This window comes from Salvelinus namaycush, chromosome 34 (assembly GCF_016432855.1).
Source record: "Salvelinus namaycush isolate Seneca chromosome 34, SaNama_1.0, whole genome shotgun sequence".
Taxonomy (NCBI): domain Eukaryota; kingdom Metazoa; phylum Chordata; class Actinopteri; order Salmoniformes; family Salmonidae; genus Salvelinus; species Salvelinus namaycush.
Genome location: NC_052340.1, coordinates 282545 through 309241, shown reverse-complemented (window position 1 = coordinate 309241; position 26697 = coordinate 282545). Strand labels below are relative to the sequence as shown.

Genomic DNA, 26697 nt, shown 5'->3' with positions numbered 1-26697 from the left:
TTCATGCACTTCAAATGTTGTATGAAAAGGAACATAAACATACAACTATAAGAGAGATGGGAAAACCACTTTGCATTGGTTATATTGTACTGTATTAGAACTAGGCAACTAGCTAGTTAATTAGCTAACTAAGCTTGATGAATTATGATAGAAAATGAAACGTCTTTAGAATTGTTTTGTTGCACATAGTATCCACCAGATGGCAACACGTGCATGGTTAACTGATGAGTTGAGTTATGTCATTTCCTACTGTAGGGTTGTAGTTCCGACTAGCTGTCAATCAAACTTTGTGGCAATCGATTGTTTTCTGGTACTCTGTCTTTGAAAGCAACTTAATCAGAACCACACGTCTGACTTTTGATGGAAACTTTGCGGGCTTGGACATCAAACCCGGAAGAGAACTAATAAGTGAGACTAGCTGCGTTTACACAGACAGGTTAGTAGCTAACGCTTAGGCTACCTAGCTAAGTTAGCTAACAGTTGTTTGAGCCAGCCAGCAGTAGGCATTTTTCCCTTGCCGAAATAAGGAAATAGCCCAATTTCACAACCTTTTGAGAAAGTGTGGAGCTGAAATCGTAGCTAAAACTAATCATTGACTCTTAGGCAGCTAACGTTAGCTAGCTAGATATTGATATATCTGTCATCATTCCTGCCTGTCTGTCACTCGTCAGAGAATCACCAGTGTCAATCTCACCCGCGTGATTGCATTTTTGGGAGTTGTCCCCCAGATAGATTCGTTCATTGACTCTTTATGCTATGCTTTTAATTGACATTCTGACTAAATACAATGGGCAATTGTTGTGACTGCCTAGTATAAAATAACATTTCCACGTAGTTGAGTGGCCTAGAAATCTCGACCCCCTTCTTGATCCTTTGTATACAGTAAATGCGTATCTGGTGAAATCACCAATTGACATCAAGAAGTTGTAGCTAATTGTGAAAGTTGCAAAGAAAAAGTATTGTAAACGTGCATAACAGCCCCATCCAGTGGTTAAGATTAAAAGCCAGAGCACAGCTTTTTCAGATTAAAAAAAAAAAAATCTATCCATATCGAAGTGCAACCATGGAAGCACACAGTTGTCACCGACTGCCTGGGAAAACATCAAGAAAGAGGAGAAGGGATGAAATCAATGGAGAGATGGAGGGAGAGCAGGCCGTCAAGGTCCGACGATCCACAGTGGTGAGTGACGCCCGTTTACAGCACAACCTATTTAAGCAATAAGGCACATTGGGGGTTGTGGTATATGGCCAATATATCGCGGCTATGGGCTGTTCTTAATCAAGACACAACGCGGAGTGCCTGGATACACCCCTTGGCCGTGGTATATTGGCCATATACCACAAACCCCAGAGGTTCCTTATTGCTATTATAAACTGGTTACCAACGTAATTAGAGCAGTACAAATAAATGTTTTGTCATACCCGTGGTATACGGTCTCATATACCAATCAGCATTCAGGGCTCCAACCACCCAGTTTATAAATTCATTTTATACAACGGGTGGGTATAATCCTGAATGCTGATTGGTTAAAACCGCATTCCAGCCGGTGTCTATTCCGCAAGTTACCACCATCTAAATCTATTACCTTAAAATACCTATTTTCTCTGTTCAATCTGACTGCGCAATCCACTGTCTCATCAGCCCAGCCAAGCAATTTATAAACTTGATCTCCACTATAAAAACTATCGAGATGTTAGCTCACATTTCTTTTAGACTAACATTTAGTTTTCAACAGCGGAGATTTGTATAAATCTTGCTGTCTGTCTCTCCGACATTTGCAACATTGTTTCAATATTCAAATTTCGATCTCCAGCTGTCCCATAGTAATGAACGTGTCGGGAGTCGGGATGAGACAGACAGGAAGGCAGTGTTTCTCAGCCAGTCGAATTCATGAATCAGCTGACCTAATTTTTATGGATATATACAAAGAAATGTAAATTGAAAAGGTAAAACGAAATGAAATGCAGCTAGATTGCAGTCTTTCCTGCTTCAGTTTGAAGTGATTGTGTTAGCTGTGTTTTTGGCTAACTCCTCTGAACAACAGTGTCCACACGAGTGAGCAAATTTTCTATGCCAGGTGAAATCACGCCTCATTAGTTCATTATTTTGGATGTATCCCGATAAATGTCTCTTAAAACAGCTTAAACAAATGCAAATGTGGCTACTTTGCCGTTCAGGTTGCACTTTTTGACGTGACTGTAAGTTAGCTGTAGTTGGCTAGCTAGCAAGCAAGGGATAAGAACGTTGCCAGCCAGTATTGCAATGGAACATTTAGAACGAACGACTGGGTCGCGTCCATAGATGCAGAACAAAAAGACTGAATGACTTGGTTGCGTCTCTAGCAAATAAAACCGATAGAATGAACGACCAGCCGGCTTGGGTAGCAACCCTGGATTTGTGTCAGGACTATATCTTGTGGAAGGATGAAACAGTAGGAATTAGAGGTCGACTGATTAATCGGCATGGCCGATTAATTAGGGCCGATTTCAAGTGTTCATAACAATCGGTAATCTGCACTTTTGGACGCCGATTATGGCCGATTACATTGCAATCCACAAAGAGACTGTGTGGCAGGTTGACCACCTTTTACGCGAGTGCAGCAAGGGGCCAAGGTAAGTTGCTAGCTAGCATTAAACTTATCTTATAAAATTAATCACTTTTAACATAATCACTAGTTAACTACACATGGTTGATGATATTACTAGTTTAACTAGCTTGTCCTGCGTTGCGTATAATCAATGCGGTGCCTGTTAATTTATTATCGAATCACAGCCTACTTTGCCAAACGGGTGATGATTTAACAAAAGCGCATTCGTGTCAGGGTATATGCAGCAGTTTGGCTCGTTGTGAACTGTGTGAAGACCATTTCTTCCTAACAAAGACCGTAAATAATTTTGCAGAATTTTACATAATTATGACATAACATTGAATGTTGTGCAATGTAACAGCAATATTTAGACGTTCAATAAAATACGGAACGATTCCGTGTTTCACTGAAATAATAAACATTTTGTTTTCGAAATGGTAGTTTCCGGATTTGACCATATTAATGACCTACGGCTCGTATTTCTGTGTGTTTATTATATTATAATTAAGTCTATCATTTGATAGAGCAGTCTGACTGGCAGCAGGCTCATAAGCATTCGTTCAAACAGCACTTTCATGCGTTTGCCAGCAGCTCTTTGCAATGCTTGAAGCACAGCGCTGTTTATGACTTCAAGCCTATCAACTCCCGAGATTAGGCTGGCAATACTATAGTGCCTATAAGAACATCCAATAGTCAAAGGTATATGAAATACAAATGGTATAGAGAGAGAGTCTATTAATTCCTATAATAACTACAACCTAAAACTTCTTAACTGGGAAAATTGAAGACTCATGTTAAAAGGAACCACCAGCTTTCAAATGTTCTCTTGTTCTGAGCAAGGAACTTAAATGTTAGCTTTTTTACATGGCACATATTGCACTTTTACTTTCTTTTCCAACACTGTTTTTGCATTATTTAAACCAAATTGAACATCTTTCATTATTTATTTGAGACTAAATTGATTTTATTTATGTATTATATTAAGTTAAAATAAGTGTTCATTCAGTATTGTTGTAATTGTCATTATTGCAAATATATATATGTGTGTGTGTGTGTAATAATGACAATTATGACTATATATATATACACACACAGTTGAAGTCGGAAGTTTACATACACTTAGGTTGAGTCATTAAAACTCGTTTTTCAACCACTCCACAAATTTCTTGTTAACAAACTATAGTTTTGGCAAGTCGGTTAGGACATCTACTTTGTGCGTGACACAACTAATTTTTCCAACAATTGTTTACAGTCAGATTATTTCACTTATAACTCGCTGCATCACAATTCCAGTGGGTCAGAAGTTTATATACATTAAGTTGACTGTGCCTTAAAATAGCTTGGAAAATTCCAGAAAATGATGTCATGGCTTTAGAAGCTTCTGATAGGCTAATTGACATAATTTGAGTCAATTGGAGGTGTACCTGTGGATGTATTTCAAGGCCTACCTTCAAATTCAGTGCCTCTTTGCTTGACATCATGGGAAAATCAAAAGAAATCAGCCAAGACCTCAGAAAAAATTGTAGACCTCCACAAGTCTGGTTCATCCTTGGGAGCAATTTCCAAACGCCTGAAGGTACCACGTTTATCTGTACAAACAATAGTACGAAAGTATAAACACCATGGGACCACGTAGCCGTCAATCCGCTCAGGAAGGAGACTCGTTCTGTCCTCTAGAGATGAATGTACTTTGGTGCGAAAAGTGCAAATCAATCCCAGAACAACAGCAAAGGACCTTGTGAAGATGCTGGAGGAAACAGGTACAAAAGTATCTATATCCACAGTGAATCGAGTCCTATATCGACATCGTACTTTTTGGAGAATCGTCCTCTGGTCTGTTGAAAGAGAAATGGAACTGTTTGGCCATAATGACCATCGTTATGTTTGGAGGAAAAAGGGGGAGGCTTGCAAGCCGAAGAACACCATCCCAACCGTGAAGCACGGGGGTGGCAGCATCATGTTGTGGGGGTGCTTTGGTGCAGGAGGGACTGGTGCACTTCACAAAATAGATGGCATCTTGAGGAAGGAAAACTATGTGGATATATTGAAGCAACATCTCAAGACATCAGTCAGGAAGTTAAAGCTTAGTCGCAAATGGGTCTTCCAAATGGACAATGACCCCAAGCATACTTCCAAAGTTGTGGCAAAGTAGCTTAAGGACAACAAAGTCAAGATATTGGAGTGGCCATCACAAAGCCCTGACCTCAATCCTATAGAAAATGTGTGGGCAGAACTGAAAAAGCGTGTGCGAGCAAGGAGGCCTACAAACCTGACTCGATTACACCAGCTCTGTCAGGAGGAATGGGCCAAAATCCACCCAACTTATTGTGGGAAGCTTGTGGAAGGCTACTCGAAATGTTTGACCCAAGTTAAACAATTTAAAGGCAATGCTACCAAATACGAATTGAGTGTATGTAAACTGCTGACCCACTGGGAATGTGATGAAAGAAATAATAACTGAAATAAATCCTTCTCTCTACTATTTTTTCTGACATTTCACATTCTTAAAATAAAGTGGTGATCCTAACTGACTTAAGACAGGGAATTTCTACAAGGATTAAATGTCAGGATATGTGAAAAACTGAGTTTAAATATATGTAAACTTCCAACTTCAACTGTGTGTGTGTGTGTGTGTATATGTATATACACTGCTCAAAAAAATAAAGGGAACACTTAAACAACACAATATAACTCCAAGTCAATCACACTTCTGTGAAATCAAACTGTCCACTTAGGAAGCAACACTGATTGACAATAAATTTCACATGCTGTTGTGCAAATGGAATAGACAAAAGGTGGAAATTATAGGCAATTAGCAAGACACCCCCAATAAAGGAATGGTTCTGCAGGTGGTGACCACAGACCAATTCTCAGTTCCTATGCTTCCTGGCTGATGTTTTGGTCACTTTTGAATGCTGGCGGTGCTTTCACTCTAGTGGTAGCATGAGACGGAGTCTACAACCCACACAAGTGGCTCAGGTAGTGCAGTTCATCCAGGATGGCACATCAATGCGAGCTGTGGCAAAAAGGTTTGCTGTGTCTGTCAGCGTAGTGTCCAGAGCATGGAGGCGCTACCAGGAGACAGGCCAGTACATCAGGAGACGTGGAGGAGGCCGTAGGAGGGCAACAACCCAGCAGCAGGACCGCTACCTCCGCCTTTGTGCAAGAAGGAGCACTGCCAGAGCCCTGCAAAATGACCTCCAGCAGGCCACAAATGTGCATAGTTGAAGTGTACCTATGATGAAAATTACAGGCCTCTCTCATCTTTTTAAGTGGGAGAACTTGCACAATTGGTGGCTGACTAAATACTTTTTTGCCCCACTGTGTATATATATATATATATATACACACACCTGTTCTGAAAGGCCCCAGAGTCTGCAACACCACCAAGCAAGCGATACTATGAAGACCCAGGAGCTCTCCAAATAGGACAGGGACAAAGTTGTGGAGATGTACAGATCAGGGTTCGGTTATAAAAAAATATCAGAAACTTTGAACATCCCACAGAGCACCATTTAAATCCATTATTAAAAAAATAGAGAGGGCCGCCCACCAAAACTCACGGACCAGGCAAGGAGGGGATTAATCAGAGAGGCAACAAAGAGACCAAAGATAACCCTGGAGGAGCTGCAAAGCTCCACAGAGGAGATGGGAGTATCTGTCCATAGGACCACTTTAAGCCGTACACTTCACAGAGCTGGGCTTTACGGAAGAGTGGCCACAAAAAAAGCCATTGCTTGAAGAAAAAAATAAGTAAACACGTTTGGTGTTTGCCAAAAGGAAGGTGGGAGACTCCCCAAGCATATGGAAGAATGTACTGGAAGAAATGATGGCTGGTGCTAAATACAGGGAAATTCTTGAGGGAAACCTGTTTCAGTCTTCCAGAGATTTAAGACTGGGACGGAGGTTCACCCTAAGCACACTGCTAAAGCAACACTCGATTGGTTTAAGGGGAAACATTTACATTTCTTGGAATGGCCTAGTCAAAGCCCAGACCTCAATCCAATTGAGAATCTGTGGTATGGCTTAAAGATTGCTGTACACCAGCGGAACCCATCCAACTTGAAGGAGCTGGAGCAGTTTTGCCTTGAAGAATGGGCAAAAATCCCAGTGGCTAGATGTGCCAAGCTTGTAAAGATATACCCCAAGAGACTTGCAGCTGTAATTGCTGCAAAAGGTTGCTCTACAAAGTATTGACTTTGGGGGTGTGAATCGTTATGCACGCTCAAGTTTTCAGTTTTTTTTAGTCTTATTTCTTGTTTGTTTCACAATAAAAAAATATTTAGCATCTTCAAAGTGGTAGGCATGTTGTGTAAATCAAATGATACAACCCCCCCCCCCCCCAAATCAATTTTAATTCCAGGTTGTAAGGCAACAAAATAGGAAAAATGCCAAGGGGGTTGGATACTTTTGCAAGCCACTGTATCCTCCAAACACCGGCTTTAAGGGTATTATTTAGAAATAAGGCCCGAGAGGTGTGTTATATGGCCAATATACCATGGCTAAGGACTGTTCATAAGCACGACGCAACGCAGAGTGCCTGGACACAGCCCTTAGCCGTGGTATATTGGCAATATACAAACCCTCGAGGTGCCTTAATGCTATTATAAACTGGCTTCGTACGTAATTAGAGCAGGAAAAATAAATGTTTTGTCATACCTGGGGTATACGGTCTCATATTTTTTTTAACCTTTTATTTAACTAGGCAAGTCATTTAAGAACAAATTCTTATTTTCAATGACGCCTAGGAACAGTGGGTTAACTGCCTTGGCTTGGCTGTCAGCCAATCAGCATTCAGGGCTCAAACCACCCAGTTTATAATTACCTTTATACAACGGGTTACCAACATACTAAAGTAATGATTGACATAACTTTATTTTGATTAATGTGTTAATACAATTTCATCCTTCCACGAGATATCGTCCCGACACACATCTAAGGTTGCTATCCAAGCCGTTCTATCCGTTCGGTTGCCAGAGACGTGACCCTGTCGTTAAGTATTTTTGTTCTGTATCTATGGACGTGACCCAGTCGTTTGTTCTGATCCCTTGCTTGCTAGCTAGCCAACAGCTGCGGCTAACTTACAGTCACGTCAAACAGTCCAGCCAGAAAAACAGCAAAGTAGGTGTATTTGCGTTTCTTTAAGCTGTTTTCTAGTGAGATGTATTTGGATACGTCCACAACAATGAGCTAATGATGCGAGATTTCGCCTGGCAGAGAAAATGCGCTCTCAGGACACCGTTGTTCAGAAGAGCTAGCCAACAACACAGCTAGCACAATCACTTCAAACTGGAAAGCTGGAAAGCTGGAAAGACCGCAGACTAGCTGAATTTCGTTTCATTCTACCTGTTTTCTATTGACATTTATTTATATACAGTACCAGTCAAAAGTTTGGACACACCTACTGATTTAAAGGGTTTTTCTTTATTTTTTACTATTTTCTACATTGTAGAATAATAGTGAAGACATCAACACTATGAAATAATACATATGGAATCATGTAGTAAGCAAAAAAGTGTTAAACAAATCAAAAGTAGCCACCCTTTCGCTTGATGACAGCTTTGCACACTCTTGGCATTCTCTCAACCAGCTTCACCTGGAATGCTTTTCCAACAGTCTTGAAGGAGTTCCCACATATACTGAGCACTTGTTGGCTGCTTTTCCTTCACTCTGCGGTCCAACTCATCCCAAACCATCTCAATTGGGTTCAGGTCGGGTGATTGTGGAGGCCAGGTCATCTGATGCAGCACTCCATCACTCTCCTTCTTGGTCAAATAGCCATTACACAGCCTGGAGGTGTGTTTTGGGTCATTGTCCTGTTGAAAAACAAATGACAGTCACACTTAGCGCAATGTGATGGCGTATCGCTGCAGAGTGCTGTGGTAGCCATGCTGGTTGTGTGCCTTGAGTTCTAAATAAATCTCTGACAGTGTCACCAGCAAAGCACCCCACACCATCAAACCTCTTCCTTCATGCTTCACGTTGGGAACCACACATGCAGAGATCATAATTTCACCTACTCTGCGTCTCAAAGACGATGGTTGGAACCAAAAACCTCAAATTTGGACTCATCAGACCAAAGGACAGATTTCCACCTGTCTATCCATTGCTCATGTTTCTTGGCCCAAGCAAGTCTCTTCTTATTATTGGTGTCCTTTAGTAGTGGGTTCTTCTCAGCAATTTGACCATAAATGCCTGATTCACGCAGTCTCTTCTGAAAAGTTGATGTTGAGATGTGTATTTTACTTGAACTCTGTGAAGCATTTATTTGGATTTATTTTGCCGATTTTCTGAAGCTGGTAACTAATGAACTTGTCCTCAGCAGAGGTAACTCTGGGTTTTCCTGTCCTGTGGTGGTCCTCATGAGAGCCAGTTTCATCATAGCGCTTGATGGTTTTTGTGACTGCACTTGAAGAAACTTTCAAAGTTCTTGAAATTTGACAGACCTTCATGGCTTGAAGTAATGATGGACTGTCATTTCTCTTTGCTTATTTGAGCTGTTGTTGCCATAATATGGGCATGGTTTCTTACCAAACAGGGCTATATTCTGAATACCACCCCTACCTTGTCACAACACAACTGATTGGCTCAAACGCATTGAGCAGAAAATAAATTCCACAAATTTAACAAGGCACACCTGTTAATTGAATTGCATTCTGACTACCTCATGAAGCTGGTTGAGAGAATGCCAAGAGTGTGCCAAGCTGTCATCAAGGCAAAGGGCGGCTAATTTGAAGAATCTCAAATATATACTATACTTTGATTTGTTTAACACTTTTGGGGCGGGGTCCTACATGATTCCATGTGTTATTTCATAGCTTTGATGTCTTCACTATTATTCTACAATGTAGAAAATAGTAAAAATAATAATAATAATAACCTGGAATGAGTAGGTGTGGTACTGTTTTGTTTGGTACTGTATATATATCCATAAATATCGATGCCAGCTGATTCATGATTTTGACTGGCTGAGAAAAGGTGTCTGTCTCGTCCTAACTAATGACACGTTCATTACTATGGAACAGCTGGAGATCAAATTTCCAAAATTGCTTTTTTTTTGCAGGTGTCGGAGAGACACAACCAAGGTTTATACAAATCTCCACTGTTAAATCAAATGCTAGTCTAAACGAAATGGGAGATCATGTCTAGATGCTTTTTATAGTGGATCAAGTTTATAAATTGCCTGGCTGGGTTGATGAGACAGTGGATTGCGCAGTCAGATGGAACAGAACATTTTAACATCATCGATTTAGCTAGTGGTAACTTGTGGAATAGACACCGTCTGGAATTTAGTTTTAACCAATCAGCATTCAGGATTAGACCCCCCCGTTGTATAAACTGTAGCTAACGACCTCTGCACCTAATAATTAGAATAAAAAACAAATCACAATAAACTAAAACTTGAGGTAACAGTCAAAGTAGAATTGGCATAACAGAAAATGCATATTTTTTGGACATTCCCCGTTCAAATGAATGACATCCGGCATAACATAAGAGTGCTTATGGTTAATGTGAATTGGACTTAAGGAAGTGATGGATTGAAGACTCACCCAAACACATTGTCATACTGTGTGTGTGTTATAGGGTCTGACAGATCCAGCCCCATTTGCTGACCAGCTAGAACCAGTTACCGCTCCGTACGTGCGTGTCAGTATGGAGGAGGCATGCCAGGGCACCCCACGTAAGTTTCTCTCACTCATCCCTCCATTTTTCTAGCTCACCACAGCTAAACTAGGTTCATAAAGCCCCTTTGTGAAGGTGTCATAATACCCATAAAGCCTAGCGGTCAAACAGGGAAATGGTTCCAATCTTTTTTCCACCATTTTTCCCATTCGAAATTTTAGAAACACTTCAAATAAGGACTGTGTTTTGTATAGGCTTACCCTGGCGTGACATTTTGAACACTATGTAAATCTCTCTTGGACAAAGTTACTTTTTATCCATATATTTGACGATATTGCCACTCCTTTTTGCCATAGCAGATAGGAGTGGCAATACTAGAAAGTGTGTGACCTCAGGCCTGGAGGGAAGCAAGTCATTCCGCTACCTAAGAATAGTAAAGCCCCCTTAACTGGCTCAAATAGTCGACTAATCAGCCTGTTACCATCCCTTAATAAACTTTTGGAAAAAATGGTGTTTGACCAGATACAATGCTATTTTACAGTAAACAAATTGACAACAGACTTTCAGCACGCTTATAGGGAAGGACATTTAACAAGCACAGCACTTACACAAATGACTGATGATTGGCTGAGTGAAATTGATGATAAAAAGATTGGTGGCTGTTACACTTCAGTGCTGCTTTTGACAGTATCTATCATAGTCTGCTGCTGGAATAACATATGTGTTATGGCTTTACACCCCCTGCTACATTATTATAAAAAGTTACCTGTCTATCAGATCAGAGGGTGTTCTTTAATGAAAGCCTCCAACATAATCCAGGTAGAATCAGGAATTCCCCAGGGCAAATCATTCACTAAACTCTCAACTTCAACTAAATCTTGAAATTAATCATGTGGAAATTGAGCAAGTTGAGGTGACTAACCCTGGATTGTAAACTTTCATGGTCAAAACATATTGACACAACAGTAGCTAAGATGGGAAGAAGTCTGTCCATAATAAAGCGCTGCTCTGCATTCTTAACAGGCATATCAACAAGGCAGTTCCTACAGGCCCTAGTTTTGTTGCACCTGGACTACTGTTCAGTCGTGTGGCCAGGTGCCACAAAGAGGGACTGCAATTGGCTCATAACAGGGCAGCACGGCTGGCCCTTTGATGTACACAGAGAGCTAACATTAATAATATGTATGTCAATTCTCTCCTGGCTCAAAGTGGAAGAGAGATTGACTTCATCACTACTTGTATTTTTGAGAGGTATTGACATGTTGAATGCGCCGAGCTGTCTGTTTTAACTATTGGAACACAGCTTGAACTAAGGCTGTTGCGGTGAATGTATTACCGCCACACCGGCGGTCACGAGTCATGAAGGCAGTCAAATTCCACATTACCTTTTAGTCACGGTAACTAGGCTACTCCGAGCTCTGCTGCTGGTCATTAGTAGTCTACCAAACTTGCTAACTGCCTGGTACTCAGCACCCTATTGTCCCTCTAATCACTCTGACATCAATGCAAATGTTTTTAAAATCTAATCAAACACTTCATGAGAGCCCATGTGCTCATGTTGCGCAACATTTCTATAGGCTATGTAATTGCGGGAGAAAACAGAGTGATGGCCTCTAATAAAAAGAAAAGGATCCCATCAGCTTTCTATAGGCTAGGCCTACTATATTTATTTCTCAACTTTCCTAATATTAAGCACATTGCTTATAATTACAACAGGAGTATAGCCTACCTGGCTAGCATGAAAATAAACCACGGGGGAAAGTGTCCTCCATTCGCTATTTAAGTGTCAGGCGGTGGTTAACTGGTGCAGTGAATCAGGCTCAGGAGAGCAGAAATGAGTGTACATGGTATTTAATTCCACGACAGAACCAGTATACAGACAATACTCAAAGTGCGGAGAAATACCGGTCACTCGAAAATAACGGGTGTAAATACATAACCCGGCAAACATAACTAGCTGACAAGTACCGACATGAACGATCAATAAACACGCACACTAACATGTGGGAAACAGAGGGTTAAATAATGAACATGTAATTGGGGAATAGAAACCAGGTATGTAGAAAACAAAGACGAAACAAATGAAAAGTGGATCGGCGATGGCTAAAAGACCGGTGACGTCGACCACCGAATGCTTCCCGAACAAGGAGAGGGACCGACTTCGGCGGAAGTCGTGACATTAAGTGCATAGATGTGCATGTATTTTTTTCCTGCTGCCCCTGTTTTCGATACCATTCTAAATCAAAACAAATGTCACACATTATTTAGTATATGTAAAGACAAGATTAAATCAAGAATAGTCTGATGGGTGACAATATTAGCTTATCACTTGTGAGTCATATATTATCACTTGTGAATAATGCCCAGCATAAAAACAATGCCTTTTTTTGTGACTTTTTCTAATCATAGTCACACACCTCATGTAGCCTAGCCTCTATGCCTATATATTTTGTATCTAAAGTGGCCAAATAACTTCTTAAAATTAAGCACATTAATCCACTTTACAAGGGGTGTAGAGCCTAACTGGCATATATAAGCAGCGTGTAATTTTCACCATAAAAATGCACCTTTATAATAAAAGCATTACATGCATAATTGCATTTGCGGTCACTTTTGAGAATGGTGTTTTCCCGCTAATGGAACATTCACGCTTATAGCTTACTACTATGTGCGCATTGCTGCGCTTATAATGTGAAGAAATAGTTTATCAACATTTTAAGCTAAACGTTCTGATCTGTTGCGTCAGACACATTGCGTAAAAAAGTTTTTTGATGCTAGTGGTTGTAATTAATTTGGGATCTATCGCACAACTGTCCCAGACTATGTTTGGAATATTTATTTATTGCACAGAATAGAATAGGTTGACATTTGTACTATGTGGGATATTAGATTGACATAGGCTAGTGCTTTTGCTGTTCGTTAGGCCTACTCATCTTGTTGGCTGGCGAAGTAAATGTGGACAGTTCTTCCAATATCTTCAATATGCACCTCGGAATTGGACCAGGACGCGCGCAGTTGCGTCCCCAATGTGTCTGTCTTCACTTGTAGCCTGTGAGAAAGACCCGATCACATGACGGAGAGCCATGTGAGTGAGAGGCGCTTCGGATTGTGCAGCACACTCTGGGAGAAGGGCACAACGCAGCATTCTTCATACATGCAAAAGGCATGTTTTTTTTTAGGGTGCATTATGGCCACCAGGGGATATCGCCGTAAAATTTAAGGCATTATCAAGTGCTTGTCAAATTGTGAGTGAGAGAGAGACTATTGGAGTATGTACAGCCTGCGCAAAAAAACAAAGCAGAGCTCATGCCTTTCAAGCAACTTTTTTCAAATCATCATTAGTCTCGTCATGCAGCCTTACAATGTATTCAAAATCAAAACATATAGACCAACATTTGTAGAACTATTAAAGTTACATTAATAACTCTAAATTAAGCATATAGGAGTACCTGTTTATTTGTTTACTGCTCAACACAGAATATTCCCTCATCGTTTTGGAGAAATATCTATTTTATTCAGCTTTGTTCAATTGTATTCTACATGCTATAAAATAATGCCATGGAATAATAAGCAAATATTTTCTGCTAAATGAAATAGTGTAGCCCACAGCCATTTGGCATGTATGCTATTCTGTTCATCTGAAATAGACGACATTTTCTTCATATCATGCTTCTTTAGACCTGTCTAAAATAATGGATTTATTCTGAAGGTGTAGGCTATATTACATGGATTTATTAGACTTTTCTAAATGGTTTGAAGGCTGTGTGTGGAGGCCAGGAGTTGCTAAATGTGTTCATATTAATTAACGGTCAATTACCGTGAGACCAACAGTTATTTGCTTGACGATCACCGGCTGACGAAATTTCGTAACCGCCACAGCCCTGGCTCGGACGCAAATGCATAACCCCACAAGACGTGCCACCAGAGGTCTCTTCACAGTACCCAAGTCCAAAACAGACTATGAGAGGCGCACAGTACTACATAGAGCCATGACTACATGGAACTTTATTCCACATCAAGTAACTCATGCAAGCAGTAAAACTTTATTTTAAAAAACTATATAAAATACACCTTATGGGACAGTGAAGCAACACAAACAGGCATAGACACATGCATACACATACGATAACATGCGCACTATACACACACGTAATCATGGATTTTTTGTTGTAGATATGTGGTATTAGAGTAGTGGCCTGAGGGAATACACTTAATGTGTTGTGAAATCTGTTGTGAATGTATTGTATTGTTTAAAATTGTTTTATATAACTGCCTTAATTTTGCTGGACCCCAGGAAGAGTAGCAGCTAATGAGGATCCATAATAAATACACATTTACTCTGATTTGAAAATGGTAATTAGCATCAAGGTAGACATCATGCAAGACTACAAATCCCTGCAAACTCTTGAACGTCATCTCTAGCTGACACCTTTGCTAACAGGTATTGTCTCAATAAAAAATTAGCACAGACAGTTTACAGAATTGTCAATTTAAAGAAATGTATCCAATTTATTCTTTACAAAATGTAGCTAACATTAGATCCAGAGATTCTTACCTTTGCCCCGATTCGTCAGTCTAGTCCAGATCATCTTGACATTTGTAGTTATTTATGATAGCCACATTAGCAGCTAATTATCATTTCATTTTTGGGGGGTAAATACAGGCAAATATATTGATAAAAGTCACCTTGTTCTAGGGAGATTTACACGGTTATCAAAACGTCACGCCAGGGTAAGCCTACATGAAACACAGCCATTATTTTAAGTGTTTCTAAAATTCCCTATGGGAAAAATGAATGGTGGAAAAATTATTGGAACCATTTCCTTGTTTGACCGCTAGGTTTTATGGGTATTATGACTCATACTCATATTTAGAGAAATATCAGAGCTCCCCCTGGCCCCAGCTAAAGTTTTGCACTTCTGAGTTGTGTTCATTTGGGCACACTGTAGCAGAATGTTTCAAAACTTTCCGCAATGAAAAGTTCTGTAATGGAAGTACGTGTTATGGAAGTTTTGGACCGTCCTATAGAAGGACCGTTTACTACTGCCTTGTGCCTAGTGAACACGACCCTGGTGTTAACATTCCATCTCTGTTTTTTCTCCTTTTTTTCACTCACACCCTCACTCTCCCCATTTCGCTCTTTCAGAAGAGCGTCCAGTGCGGGTATATGCAGATGGGATCTTTGACATGTTCCATTCCGGCCACGCCCGAGCACTGATGCAAGCCAAGGGGCTCTTCCCAAACACCCATCTAATTGTTGGAGGTCAGGGTTGATAAGTACTGTATATTTTCTCTCTTGACCTCGTCATGACCAGAAGGGGCAAGGCATCTCTGAATGTCACTTTTGCCAAGTTATCCTCACTCCTATACATTCTGGTCAGTCACACTAAATTGATGAATGCCATAGTTAAACTACGGTACCTAGAGTTTTTCCTGGTTAGGTCACATGGCCAGGGCAACTCCTTGCCCTATTAATCCATGAGTCACGGGGGTCAGTCAGGCTCTCTTGGGTCAACGATGTCTCATAGTGATTTTTTTGAAGGTCTATGTCCCTAGAGTTGGAAAATTTGTGATAACAGTGCAGCATTTGTTAACTTATAACTATTTCATTCATCCCTCCATCCCATTAATTTTTCCCACGGGGATTTTACCCTTTGACAAACAATGTCAGTATACAAGTTATTGCTCACTTATACCCTTAAATCATATATAATTGGAAAGCTTCGATTCACAGCAATCCATCAGACTAATTCTAGGAATGTTGATTTCAACCGAGTTTTGACCTTTGTCCTCTAGGGAACATATCAGAATTACATGTATAAATGGCTTTATAAAGGACACCCTGATACATTTTAAGCTATGTTTGACAAGTGCTTCTAAAAAGTCATGAAATTATATTTCAAATGATATATAATATAACCAACTTTGAAAGCAAAGCTACAACTATTGTTTAAAAATACCATATCACCCATATTGTGCCATTGGTATTAGAATGTTGGAAGCTTAGCCATAGAAATACATGTATTGGGACAGCTATGTTTTTGAATTGTAACTTTGGTTATAGAGGCACCAAATTGCACACACAAAGCTAGAACAGGGTTTTAAAAATATTTGTAGGTGTGACATCACAGAATTCACGCATTAACCCCACAGAAGCCAATATGGCCGCCAAGCAACTCAATGGAGTCTTATTGGACAATTTTGCATGACTGTATGAAATGTAATTGTAGTATGCCCAACATTTTTCATAGTGATGTAGAATACACAGACACATAAGCCAGGTGTGCCAGATATACACTGAGTGTACAAAACTTTACTAAACATCCATGACATACAATGCATTCGGGAAGTATTCAGATCCATTGACTTGTTGGTGGAGTGCTGCAGAGATGGTTGTCCTTCTGGAAAGTTCTCCCATCTCCACAGAATAACTATTTTATATTTTAGTTTCTTCAAAGTAGCCACCCTTTGCCTTGATGACAGCTTTGCACACTCTTGGCATTCACACTCAGACACTCTTAATGAATTCCGAGGTGCATATTGAAGATGTTAGAACTGTCCACAATTAGTCTACTTTTCATCAGCCAACAGGATGAGTAGGACTAACGAACAGCAAAAGCACTAGCCTATGTCAATCTAACATCCCCATAGTACAAAAGTTGACCTATTCTATTGGTCAACTTGTCCTTCTGTGCAATAAACAAATATTCCAAACATACTCTAGGACAGTTGTGGGATGCGATAGATCCCAAATGAATACAACCACTCACATAAAAAAATAAACTTTTAAAAGCAATGAGGCTGATAGCCTAATCATTTAGCTTTAAATGTTGGTAAACTATTTTCTTCACATTATAAGTGCAGCAATCCGCACACTGCATTAGGCTATAAGCGCAAATGTTCCAAAATGCAATCAATTAGCGGGAAAACACTGTTCTCTAAAGTGATGGCAAATTAGATTATGCGTCTAATGCTTTATTATAAAGGTGCATTTTTATGGTGAAAATGATCTTCCCCAAACTTGAAACTCACACGCAGCCTAGGCTCTACACTGGTTATAAAGCGGATTAATGTGCTTAATTTTAAGAACTAATTTGGTTATTTAGTTGTGATACAAACCTTATCAAAACATATGGGCTAGGATACATGAGGTGTGCGACTATGATTTGAAAAAGTCGGAGGGAAAATGGTATGCTCCGTTTCGTGCCTTAATGCACTAGCTGGGCATCATTCACAAGTGATAATACATCCTTCAGAAGTGATAGGCCAATATGGTGACCCATCAGACTATTCTTAATTTGATCTTGTCTTTACATATACTAATTAATATATGTGTGAAATTAGTTTTGATTTTGAATGGGACCATTATCATGCACCTGTCTCAACAGGGGCAGGGGGAAAAAATACCTGCACTTAAGTAGAGAATAGAGGACGCTTTTCCCATGGTTGACTTTCATACCAGCCAGGTTGGCTATGTTCCTGTCAATGTTCTTAATATTAGGAAAGTTGATAGATAACATTTTATAGGCCTGGCCTGTAGAAAGCTGATGGGATCCTCTTTTTAATAGAGGCCATCAAAACTCTGTTTTCTCACACAATTGCTTAGCCTATAGAAATGTTACGCAACATGAGCTCATGGGCACTCATGAGTACTGAGTACCAGGCAGTTAGCAAGTTTGGTAGGCTACTAATGACCATCAGCAGCATCAGAGCTTGGAGAAGCCTAATTACTGTGACTAAAACGGTCACGTGGTATTTGACTGCCTTCATGTGGCGGTAATACGGTCACCGCAGAACCCCTTCCTTCAACAAAATCACAATGGCCCAAATTTGGGGATCTGGCTCATGGATTGTATAATCCTTCTCTTACTGGCGGATCAGATCTAGTGACCGTAGTCCCTGTGACCTCCCTTTCCTCAGTATGCAGTGACGACCTGACACACAACTTAAAAGGCTTCACCGTAATGAACGAGGACGAACGCTACGACACCGTCAGCCATTGCCGCTACGTTGACGAGATCGTACGGAACGCACCATGGACGCTCACGCCGGAGTTCCTGGCTGACCACAGGGTAAGTGAAAAAAGTCGGAGGACAGGACTCGCTTACACTCAGTCTGCACCGAAGAGTATAACTTTTCACAAGATTTTTGCACTCTGTATTAGGGATGGCTAAAACTACTAGAGCTATTGGGTATGAAGGCTTTTGATACAGCCCTACTCGAAAACAGCTGATTCAGCTAAAAAAGGAGGTCCTAATGAGTATAATCCTGTGTCTTAGAGAAGGACTGGAGTTAAAGCCTGCACACCAGTACAGTGCCTTCAGGAAGAATTTGCAAAAATGTCCCAAAATCCTGTTTTCACTTTGTCATCATGGGGTATTGTGTTGAAATGGATGATATTATTGATTTTTTTTTAATCCATTTGGAATTTTATCCATTCATACCCCTTTACTTATTCAAAATGTATTAAAAATAAAAAATTGCACCCATTTCATACAATGCCCCATGATGACAAAGTTAAAACACAATTTTTGGGACATTTTTGCTAATATATAGAATTTTAAACACATATCTCATTTACATAAGTATTCACTCCCTTAAGTCAATACCTTCGGCAGCGATTACAGCTTTACACACCTGGATTGTACAGTATTTGCACATTATTCTTTTAAAATTCTTCAAGTACTGTCAAGTTGGTTGTTGATAATTGCTAGACAGGCATTTTCAAGTTTTGCCATATATTTTCAAGTCAATTTTAAGTCCACATTGTAACTAGGCCACTCAGGAACATTCAATGTCATATTGTTAAGCAACTCCAGTGTATATTTGTGTTTTTGTCCTGCTGAAAGTAGAATTTGTCTCCCAGTGGCTGTTGGAAGTGAACCAGGTTTTCCTCTAGCATGTCCCTGGCTCTATTCAGTTTCTTTTTAGCATAAAAAAACTCCCTAGTCCTTGCCATACTTGAAAATATGAAGAGTGGTACTCAGTGATTTGCCCTCAGGACATAAAGTTAATGTTAGTGCCTTATTGCAAACAAGTTTTTATTCTGTTCAGGCGTCCGTCTTTTTTCACTCTTGTCATTTAGGTTAGTATTGTGGAGTAATAACTACAGTACCATGTTGATCCATCCTCAGTTTTCTCCTATCACAGCCATTAAACTCTAACTGTGTTAAAGTCACCATTGGCCTCATGGTGAAATCCCTGTAACTTATGTGACTTGTTAAGCTTATTTAGGCTTATTGACTCAAGATATTTCAGCTTTTCATTTTAAATTCATTTGTAAGAAATATATTTGAAATCCAGGCTGTAACACAACAAAATGTGAAAAAAGTCAAAGGGTGGGAATACTTTCTGAGGTGTGTTGGCCATCTGTCACTGTCATCAGTTCTGCTAACATTTTGTTTGTCTTACATTTGACAGATTGACTTTGTCGCCCATGACGATTACCCATATTCTTCGGCAGGAAGTGACGATGTTTATAAGCACATCAAAGCGGCAGGTGGGTATGGTCGCAACATTTAGTAAAGGCTGCACCGGCAAGACTTAGGCACAGTCCAGAAACAGCCCCTAGGAACTTGCAGTTGAAAGCATCAGATAGGTGTAAGCAGTATGGTGAATGTTCTACTAAGCCTATCAGAAGGCTAGGTGGAGCAACTGCCATATTTCTTATACCTATCAATTCCTTGTATGTTTAGAGGAAGTGCCAAGGGTGTGCAGGGGCTAGGTTAGGGGCTGCTTCTGGGCAGCGGCTGACATTGATGCCAGTGTGGCTTTGCTGCATTGGGTTTAGCCGACTTCTCCCTTCACCTTCAGGCATGTTCGCACCCACACAGCGGACAGAAGGCATCTCCACTTCTGACATCATCACCCGTATTGTCCGTGACTACGACGTGTACGCACGCAGAAACCTGCAGAGAGGCTACACTGCCAAAGAGCTTAATGTCAGCTTCATCAATGTGAGTTATTCACCTTTTCTAGCAATGTAGTCAACTTCAAGGATGTATACATTTTAGACCATAGAAATGGATATCCCAATGGTTCGTTCGTGTGTCAATGTCTTTCCAACTTTTCTTTTGAAAGACAAAAATGTCCCACTGAAGCTTGCATTCTAAAACAAGTGTAGAAAAACACACTGACTTTGACTTTAGTTCTATTTATTTTTCATTTGCAGTACATCAAACTTGCATTACTTCAACTGTATTCATAATTGGAGGAACTTGCTGTTAGAGAGGTGAGCCAGAAACCAGAGGGTTGCCAGTTCCAAATCCCTGGTCTGGAAGTGAGCGGAGAGTTGCTGAAATCAAATATTAGATGCCATTGCCTGGCGTTGTGCCCTTGAGCAAGGCACTTAACTCTCCACAACAACTGCTCCACGGCCGCCATAGTGTAGCAACCCCCAGCTCCAACCTTGTTTGTCTTTTGGAGGGGTTGGGATAAAGCAGAAGTCAAATCCGTTGGACCTTGTGTACAATATGATTAATAAAGTGATCGTAATCACCATGACCCTTCTTCCTTGTCAGTCAAAGTCTCTAAGTTTGATATTTCAGGCCAAAAATGACATAGTTTCACTAAACAGTACATTTTGGGGCCAGAAATGTACAGTTGAAGTCAGAAGTTTACATACACCTTAGCCAAATACATTTAAACTCAGTTTTTCACAATTCCTGACATTTAATCATAGTAAAAATGCCCCGTCTTAGGTCAGTTAGGATCACCACTTTATTCTAAGAATGTGAAAGGTCAGAATAATAGTAGAGAGAAGGATTTATTTCAGCTTTTATTTATTTTATCATATTCACAGTGGGTCAGAAGTTTACATACACTCAAATAGTATTTGGTAGCATTGCCTTTAAATTGTTTAACTTGGGTCAAACATTTTGGGTAGCCTTCCACAAGCTTCCCACAATAAGTTGGGTCAATTTTGGCCCATTCCTCCTGACAGAGCTGGTGTAACTGAGTCAGGTTTGTTGGCCACCTTGCTCGCACACGCTTTTTCAGTTCTGCCCACAAATGTTCTATAGGATTGAGGTCAGGGCTTTGTGATGGCCACTCCAATACCTTGACTTTGTTGTCCTTAAGCCATTTTGCCACAACTTTGGAAGTATGCTTGGGGTCATTGTCCATTTGGAAGACCAATTTGCGACCAAGCTTTAACTTGACTGATGTCTTGAGATGTTGCTTCAATATATCTACATAATTATCCTGCCTCATGATGCCATCTATTTTGTGAAGTGCACCAGTCCCTCCTGCAGCAAAGCACCCCCACAACATGATGCTGCCACCCCCGTGCTTCACGGTTGGGATGGTGTTCTTCGGCTTGCAAGCTTCCCCCTTTTTCCTCCAAACATAATGATGGTCATTATGGCAAAACAGTTCTATTTTGGTTTCATCAGACCAGAGGACATTTCTCCAAAAAGTATGATCTTTGTCCCCATGTGCAGTTGCAAACCATGGTCTGGCTTTTTATGGCGGTTTTGTAGCAGTGGCTTCTTCCTTGCTGAGCAGCCTTTCAGGTTATGTCGAGGACTCGTTTTACTGTGGATATAGATACTTTTGTACCCGTTTCCTCCAGCATCTTCAAGGTCCTTTGCTGTTGTTCTGGGATTGATTTGCACTTTTCGCACTAAAGTACGTTCATCTCTAGGAGACAGAACGCGTCTCCTTCCTGAGCGGTATGACGGCTGCGTGGTCCCATGGTGTTTATACTTGCGTACTATTGTTTGTACAGATAAACGTGGTACCTTCAGGCGTTTGGAAATTGCTCCCAAGGATGAACCAGACTTGTGGAGGTCTACAATGTTTTCTGAGGTCTTGGCTGATTTCTTTTGATTTTCCCATTTGAAGCAAAGAAGCACTGAGTTTGAAGGTAGGCCTTGAAATACATCCACAGGTACACCTCCAATTGACTCAAATTATGTCAATTAGCCTATCAGAAGCTTCTAAAGCCATGACCTAATTTTCTGGAATTTTTCAAGCTGTTTAAAGGCACAGTCAACTTAGTGTATATAAACTTCTGACCCACTGGAATTGTGATACAGTGAATTATAAGTGATATAGTCTGTCTGTAAACAATTGTTGAAAAAATGACTTGTGTCATGCACAAAGTATGCCAAAAGTATAGTTTGTTAACAAGTTTGTGGAGTGGTTGAAAAACGAGTTTTAATGTCTCCAACCTAAGTGTATGTAAAATTCCGATTTCAACTGTATCTACAGGACTATAACAATAAAAATTCATCAGAAAAGCCTAATTTTACCTCTGGCATTCCTTTTGAATAAAGTTAAACTATAGCCTTGTTCGAATACTCTGAAAATACATCCGCCTTTCATTCCTTTCTTTGTGATTTGTCATTGATCTGTAGTGTACCTCACTCACCTTATATCATTTGTTACCTCACAGAAAGGGAGGAACGAATGAAGGAGGCATTTATTAAGTATTCAAATAGGGCCTCAGAATAAGCACGATAAGTTTAGCCTTTTAGATCATAATGAATAAGATCATATGGACAGTCGGGGACCTGATCCTAGATCAGCTTTGTGGTTACGGACCTTGGTGTGCGTCTCAACATTGCCCCCTATCTGTCCAGGAGAAGAAGTACCACCTGCAGGAGCGTGTGGACAAAGTGAAGAAGAGGGTGAAGGATGTGGAGGAGCGATCCAAGGAGTTTGTGCAGAAGGTGGAGACAAAGAGCATCGACCTGATCCAGAAGTGGGAAGAGAAGTCCCGAGAGTTCATCGCCAACTTCCTTCAAATGTTTGGCCCAGAGGGAGCACTGGTGAGTGTCACTACATGCGTCCGTGGACTCTTAAGGGACAGTTATGTTGTGTGTGTTTCATTTGGTGATCTCATGAAGGACAGCAAACACACAATGGTATCTCTTAAAGTGTACATTTCCCAGCTGTCAGGTTTACATCTAAATCTTGTGAAACGTATGTGATTAAACATGAAACTATTTGTGAAAAGATGTAATGTGATGTTAACCTTCTAAATGAGAGCATGTATTTTCATATAAAGATTAACTAGTCGGTGGCCACACCCCCGTGAGCCCAGACATTACATTAGGTGTCATGGAACCACCCTTTTCAACTGAAACGTATAAAAACCACTCCTGATTAAATTCACACCAGACCACGCAAATCCCGGTGTAAGCGAAGGTTGCAAATGGTTGAATTTATGAGACCCAAAACATGCCGGGTGACGCTGGTGTGTGAAGTGGTTTGAACTACAACTCTACCAAAAGGACAAGACTATACCACGTGGATCATTGGCTACATGGCTGGAAATGGTTCAACTCTGAGACTATCGATCCCTACAGAATAACAGCAAATCTTAGATGTATAATTACTATTCTGCAGCTAGAAATTACGTAAACCTAGGACGAGAATACAGACAACCGCCGATGGATCTATTCTATGAGAATATTTCTGAATGGTACTCTGAAGTATCCATTCCAACCACCTACAACCACGAAAGACTGTAACTTCAATGAAAGTTAACCAGAGACTCTGACGAACCCTACAGGACGATCGAGGATTTCAACAGAGAAAACAACAACGACATACGGGCGTAAATATATATACATTGCAATTATTCTCGAATGAGTGGTCGTTCATGTGCAAAGGATTAGCATTTCGATTAATACAATTATAGACTGTGTAATGAATCCATTTGTCTTTCCCGCTCTTTCTCAGTCTACCAAGCTGTCATATCGGCTTAGCCCACTAGGGACTTTTCTATCATTGTTAGTAACCAATATCTACTGTTTGTTATTTATTTCTGTGATTATATTGGGACGCAGGATCAGTCTTTCGATATCTTTCTCTCTCTTTCATTTCTTCTCTTCTCCCTCTATAGAAGCACATGCTAAAGGAGGGGAAGGGGCGGATGCTGCAAGCCATAAGCCCCAGGCAGAGCCCCAACGGCAGCCCGACCAGAGAGCGCTCGCCCTCTCCGCTGCCCTCCTTCCGTCTGCCCTTCTTCACCAAGACCTCCCCTCCCTCCTCGCCCCACCACCTCAGCGGAGCAGACAGCATATGCGAGGATGACGATTAGGAGCCTCCCTCTATTCCTTTCTCTCCCTGTGGCTGAGATGGTGCAGGTCAGGGTTTAGGGTAAATACCATTTCAGTTCAGTCAATTGATTGAATTGAAATGGAATTGACCCCAGCCCAAGTGGCTCACGAGGAATTGATTATTCACATGCGCTTGAATTAGGATGCCATGTTGTGTTTTTTTCCTATCCCGCTCACATTACTGGTTCTCTTTACCAGGCCTCCAGTGTCAGTCAGGCCTTTGTCATGTTTAGGTGTTGGAAGGAAACCACGACACAATAGCGTAGGAAGTTTCATCATAACTCTCTGTAAAACGGCTGTTCTTTGGGGCCATAGTGTTGTTGTTATACACAAAATAGATTTTCAAATGTTTCATTTATGATGTATAAAAATGAATGAATGAACATGGGAAGGTGTCAGCCAATACGGGCGTGAGTGATGGGACACTCATTCGCTCAAATGTTCTTCCGACACACACTGAATTGTATTTGCCATGCTAAATCCATAGTAGCTCCAGAGAAAATTGAACAAGTGATAACCGGTACTTTCTGTAAATAATAACTTTCTACTTTCCCCATTTGATTTCATTCTGAATTTTCTTTATGGGAGTTACATGAAGTAATCGCTTAAGTCGTCTGGATTTTTAAACTATTGAATCTAGTAGGGGTTAACCATCGTACTGGAGTGTATTTTCCCAGTCTAAAACTAGCCGGCACCTCATACCAGCTGTCTGCCTCTTTATCCCATAACAAAAGCTGGTTTCAAACATGGGGGGGGGGAGGACATGGGAGGGGCGGAGGGTTTCCTCCAATATGAAGCAGTAGAATGCCATCCCTCCTCCCCTTCCCTCTAGTGATCACGCTACAGGAGCAACACAGCAGCCTGTTGTTATCAATGAAAGACATAGTGAGCCTCCCTCGCCTCGTAGATGCATTCTCTTCAACTGCCTCCACAGAAAAAGACAACTTGGGTAGAATGAAAGCCTTGTGCAGAATTCCGAATAACCCCATAGCCCCCTAGCACCCATTAGCCCCCTAGCACCCATTAGCCCCCTAGCACCCCTTAGGCCCTAGGCACTCCTGTAGATCTGAAAGGATGAGATAGCTTTTGCGTTCTGGCTGGGTGGCATTTTCACCGTGTTGGATACACCTATTCAGTCCTTTTAGGCCTAGGATACACTGAGGTTGTACAACTGATGTACAATGCATTGGACTCAACAGTTGTGATGCAATGGATTTTTTAAAAACTGAAACGTTTTAAATATTGTTGTTTCGGCGTCTCCAGAGCGGTTGGGTAAATATTTTTGTGCAGACAAATGCATAACAAATACCTGTTGTATCAAATGCGTTGTACAACCTGAGTGTGAACTAGGCCAGTAGACCTAAAGGTGTGCCTAAGGCTGTACCACTTGCTCAGGAGTGAAGTTCCACTAGGGACAGATCTAGGATCAGCTTCCTCCCCCAATACACCTCCCATTAGTGGAGAAAATGCTAAACTGACCCAAGATCAGGGGAAACTTGACCATACTCCATTCCGCTTAATAACCTCCCTACTCTGTAACTGTAATTGGATTGATCGAGGACTTTTGACTACATTGGTCACCTGATTAGTCACCAAGTTGAGTTGTTTTATCCTCGTATTTTGTCATTTACTTTTATTTAATATGTACTAAGTGTGTTGGTTTGTGTTAAAGGAGATCTACTGTACGTACTTTCATCTTGTATAGATGTCATTTTTGTATACCTCCTGGAAAAACCTGCTGATTTTTCTTCTTTTGTTGTTGTAGAAAATAGTCATTCCACTAATCAGTAATTCCAAATGCATTGTGCATCCCCACAACTTTATGCCAATAGATTCCAATTTTGGGGGGGGGGTGACTTATTTAAAAATTTTCCAGAGTGCTGATGCTATGTGTAATCAGAGCTGCGTTGTGGCATTCCTCCCAGACATGATTTTTTTCAACAGAATTCATGTTTAAGCTTAGCCAGAGGGTGTGGTTATTCAAATCTATATATTGTGAATAGTATTCTCTGAAGCAAGCAACTTTCAGCACTTATACAATAGTATGTGAAATATTATTCTGCGTTTACACAGGCAGCCCAATTCTGATAATTTTTTCACTAATTGTTCTTTTGACCAATCAGATCATCTCTGAAAAAGATCTGATGTGGAAGAAAGATCAGAATTGGTCTGCCTGTGTTGTGTTCAATTGAAATACTGTAGAATTCCATTCATTCCTATGGAGGACTGCTCCTACTGGGCAGTGCCAATATTGCCGACCGGTGTCTTCAAAGCTTCTCAATGGCCAATACATGGCATCCGCAATCCAGGCTTTGTGCAGTGCATTTGGAAAGTATTCAGACTACTTGACTCTTTCCACATTTTGTTACGTTACAGCCTTATTCTAAAATGAATCAAATAGTTTTTTCCCCTCATCA

The 26697-nt window shown here is 40.6% G+C and overlaps 1 protein-coding gene across 2 annotated transcripts; it reads left to right on the top strand.

Moving 5' to 3' along the window:
• Positions 1–152: 152 nt before the first annotated feature.
• On the top strand, positions 153–26697 carry LOC120028916 (choline-phosphate cytidylyltransferase A-like). Of its 2 annotated transcripts, XM_038974184.1 has the most exons (9): positions 153–436; positions 1057–1180; positions 10173–10269; positions 15358–15474; positions 18132–18283; positions 19632–19710; positions 20025–20167; positions 22796–22984; positions 24064–26697. In XM_038974184.1, the coding sequence occupies exons 2-9, from the start codon at positions 1064–1066 to the stop codon at positions 24259–24261; spliced, it is 1092 nt and encodes a 363-aa protein (XP_038830112.1). In that variant the 5' UTR covers positions 153–436; positions 1057–1063; the 3' UTR covers positions 24262–26697. The 2 variants fall into 2 exon arrangements, with proteins under 2 accessions (XP_038830112.1, XP_038830113.1); XM_038974185.1 differs by lacking the exon at positions 15358–15474 and having other exon boundaries at positions 153–1180.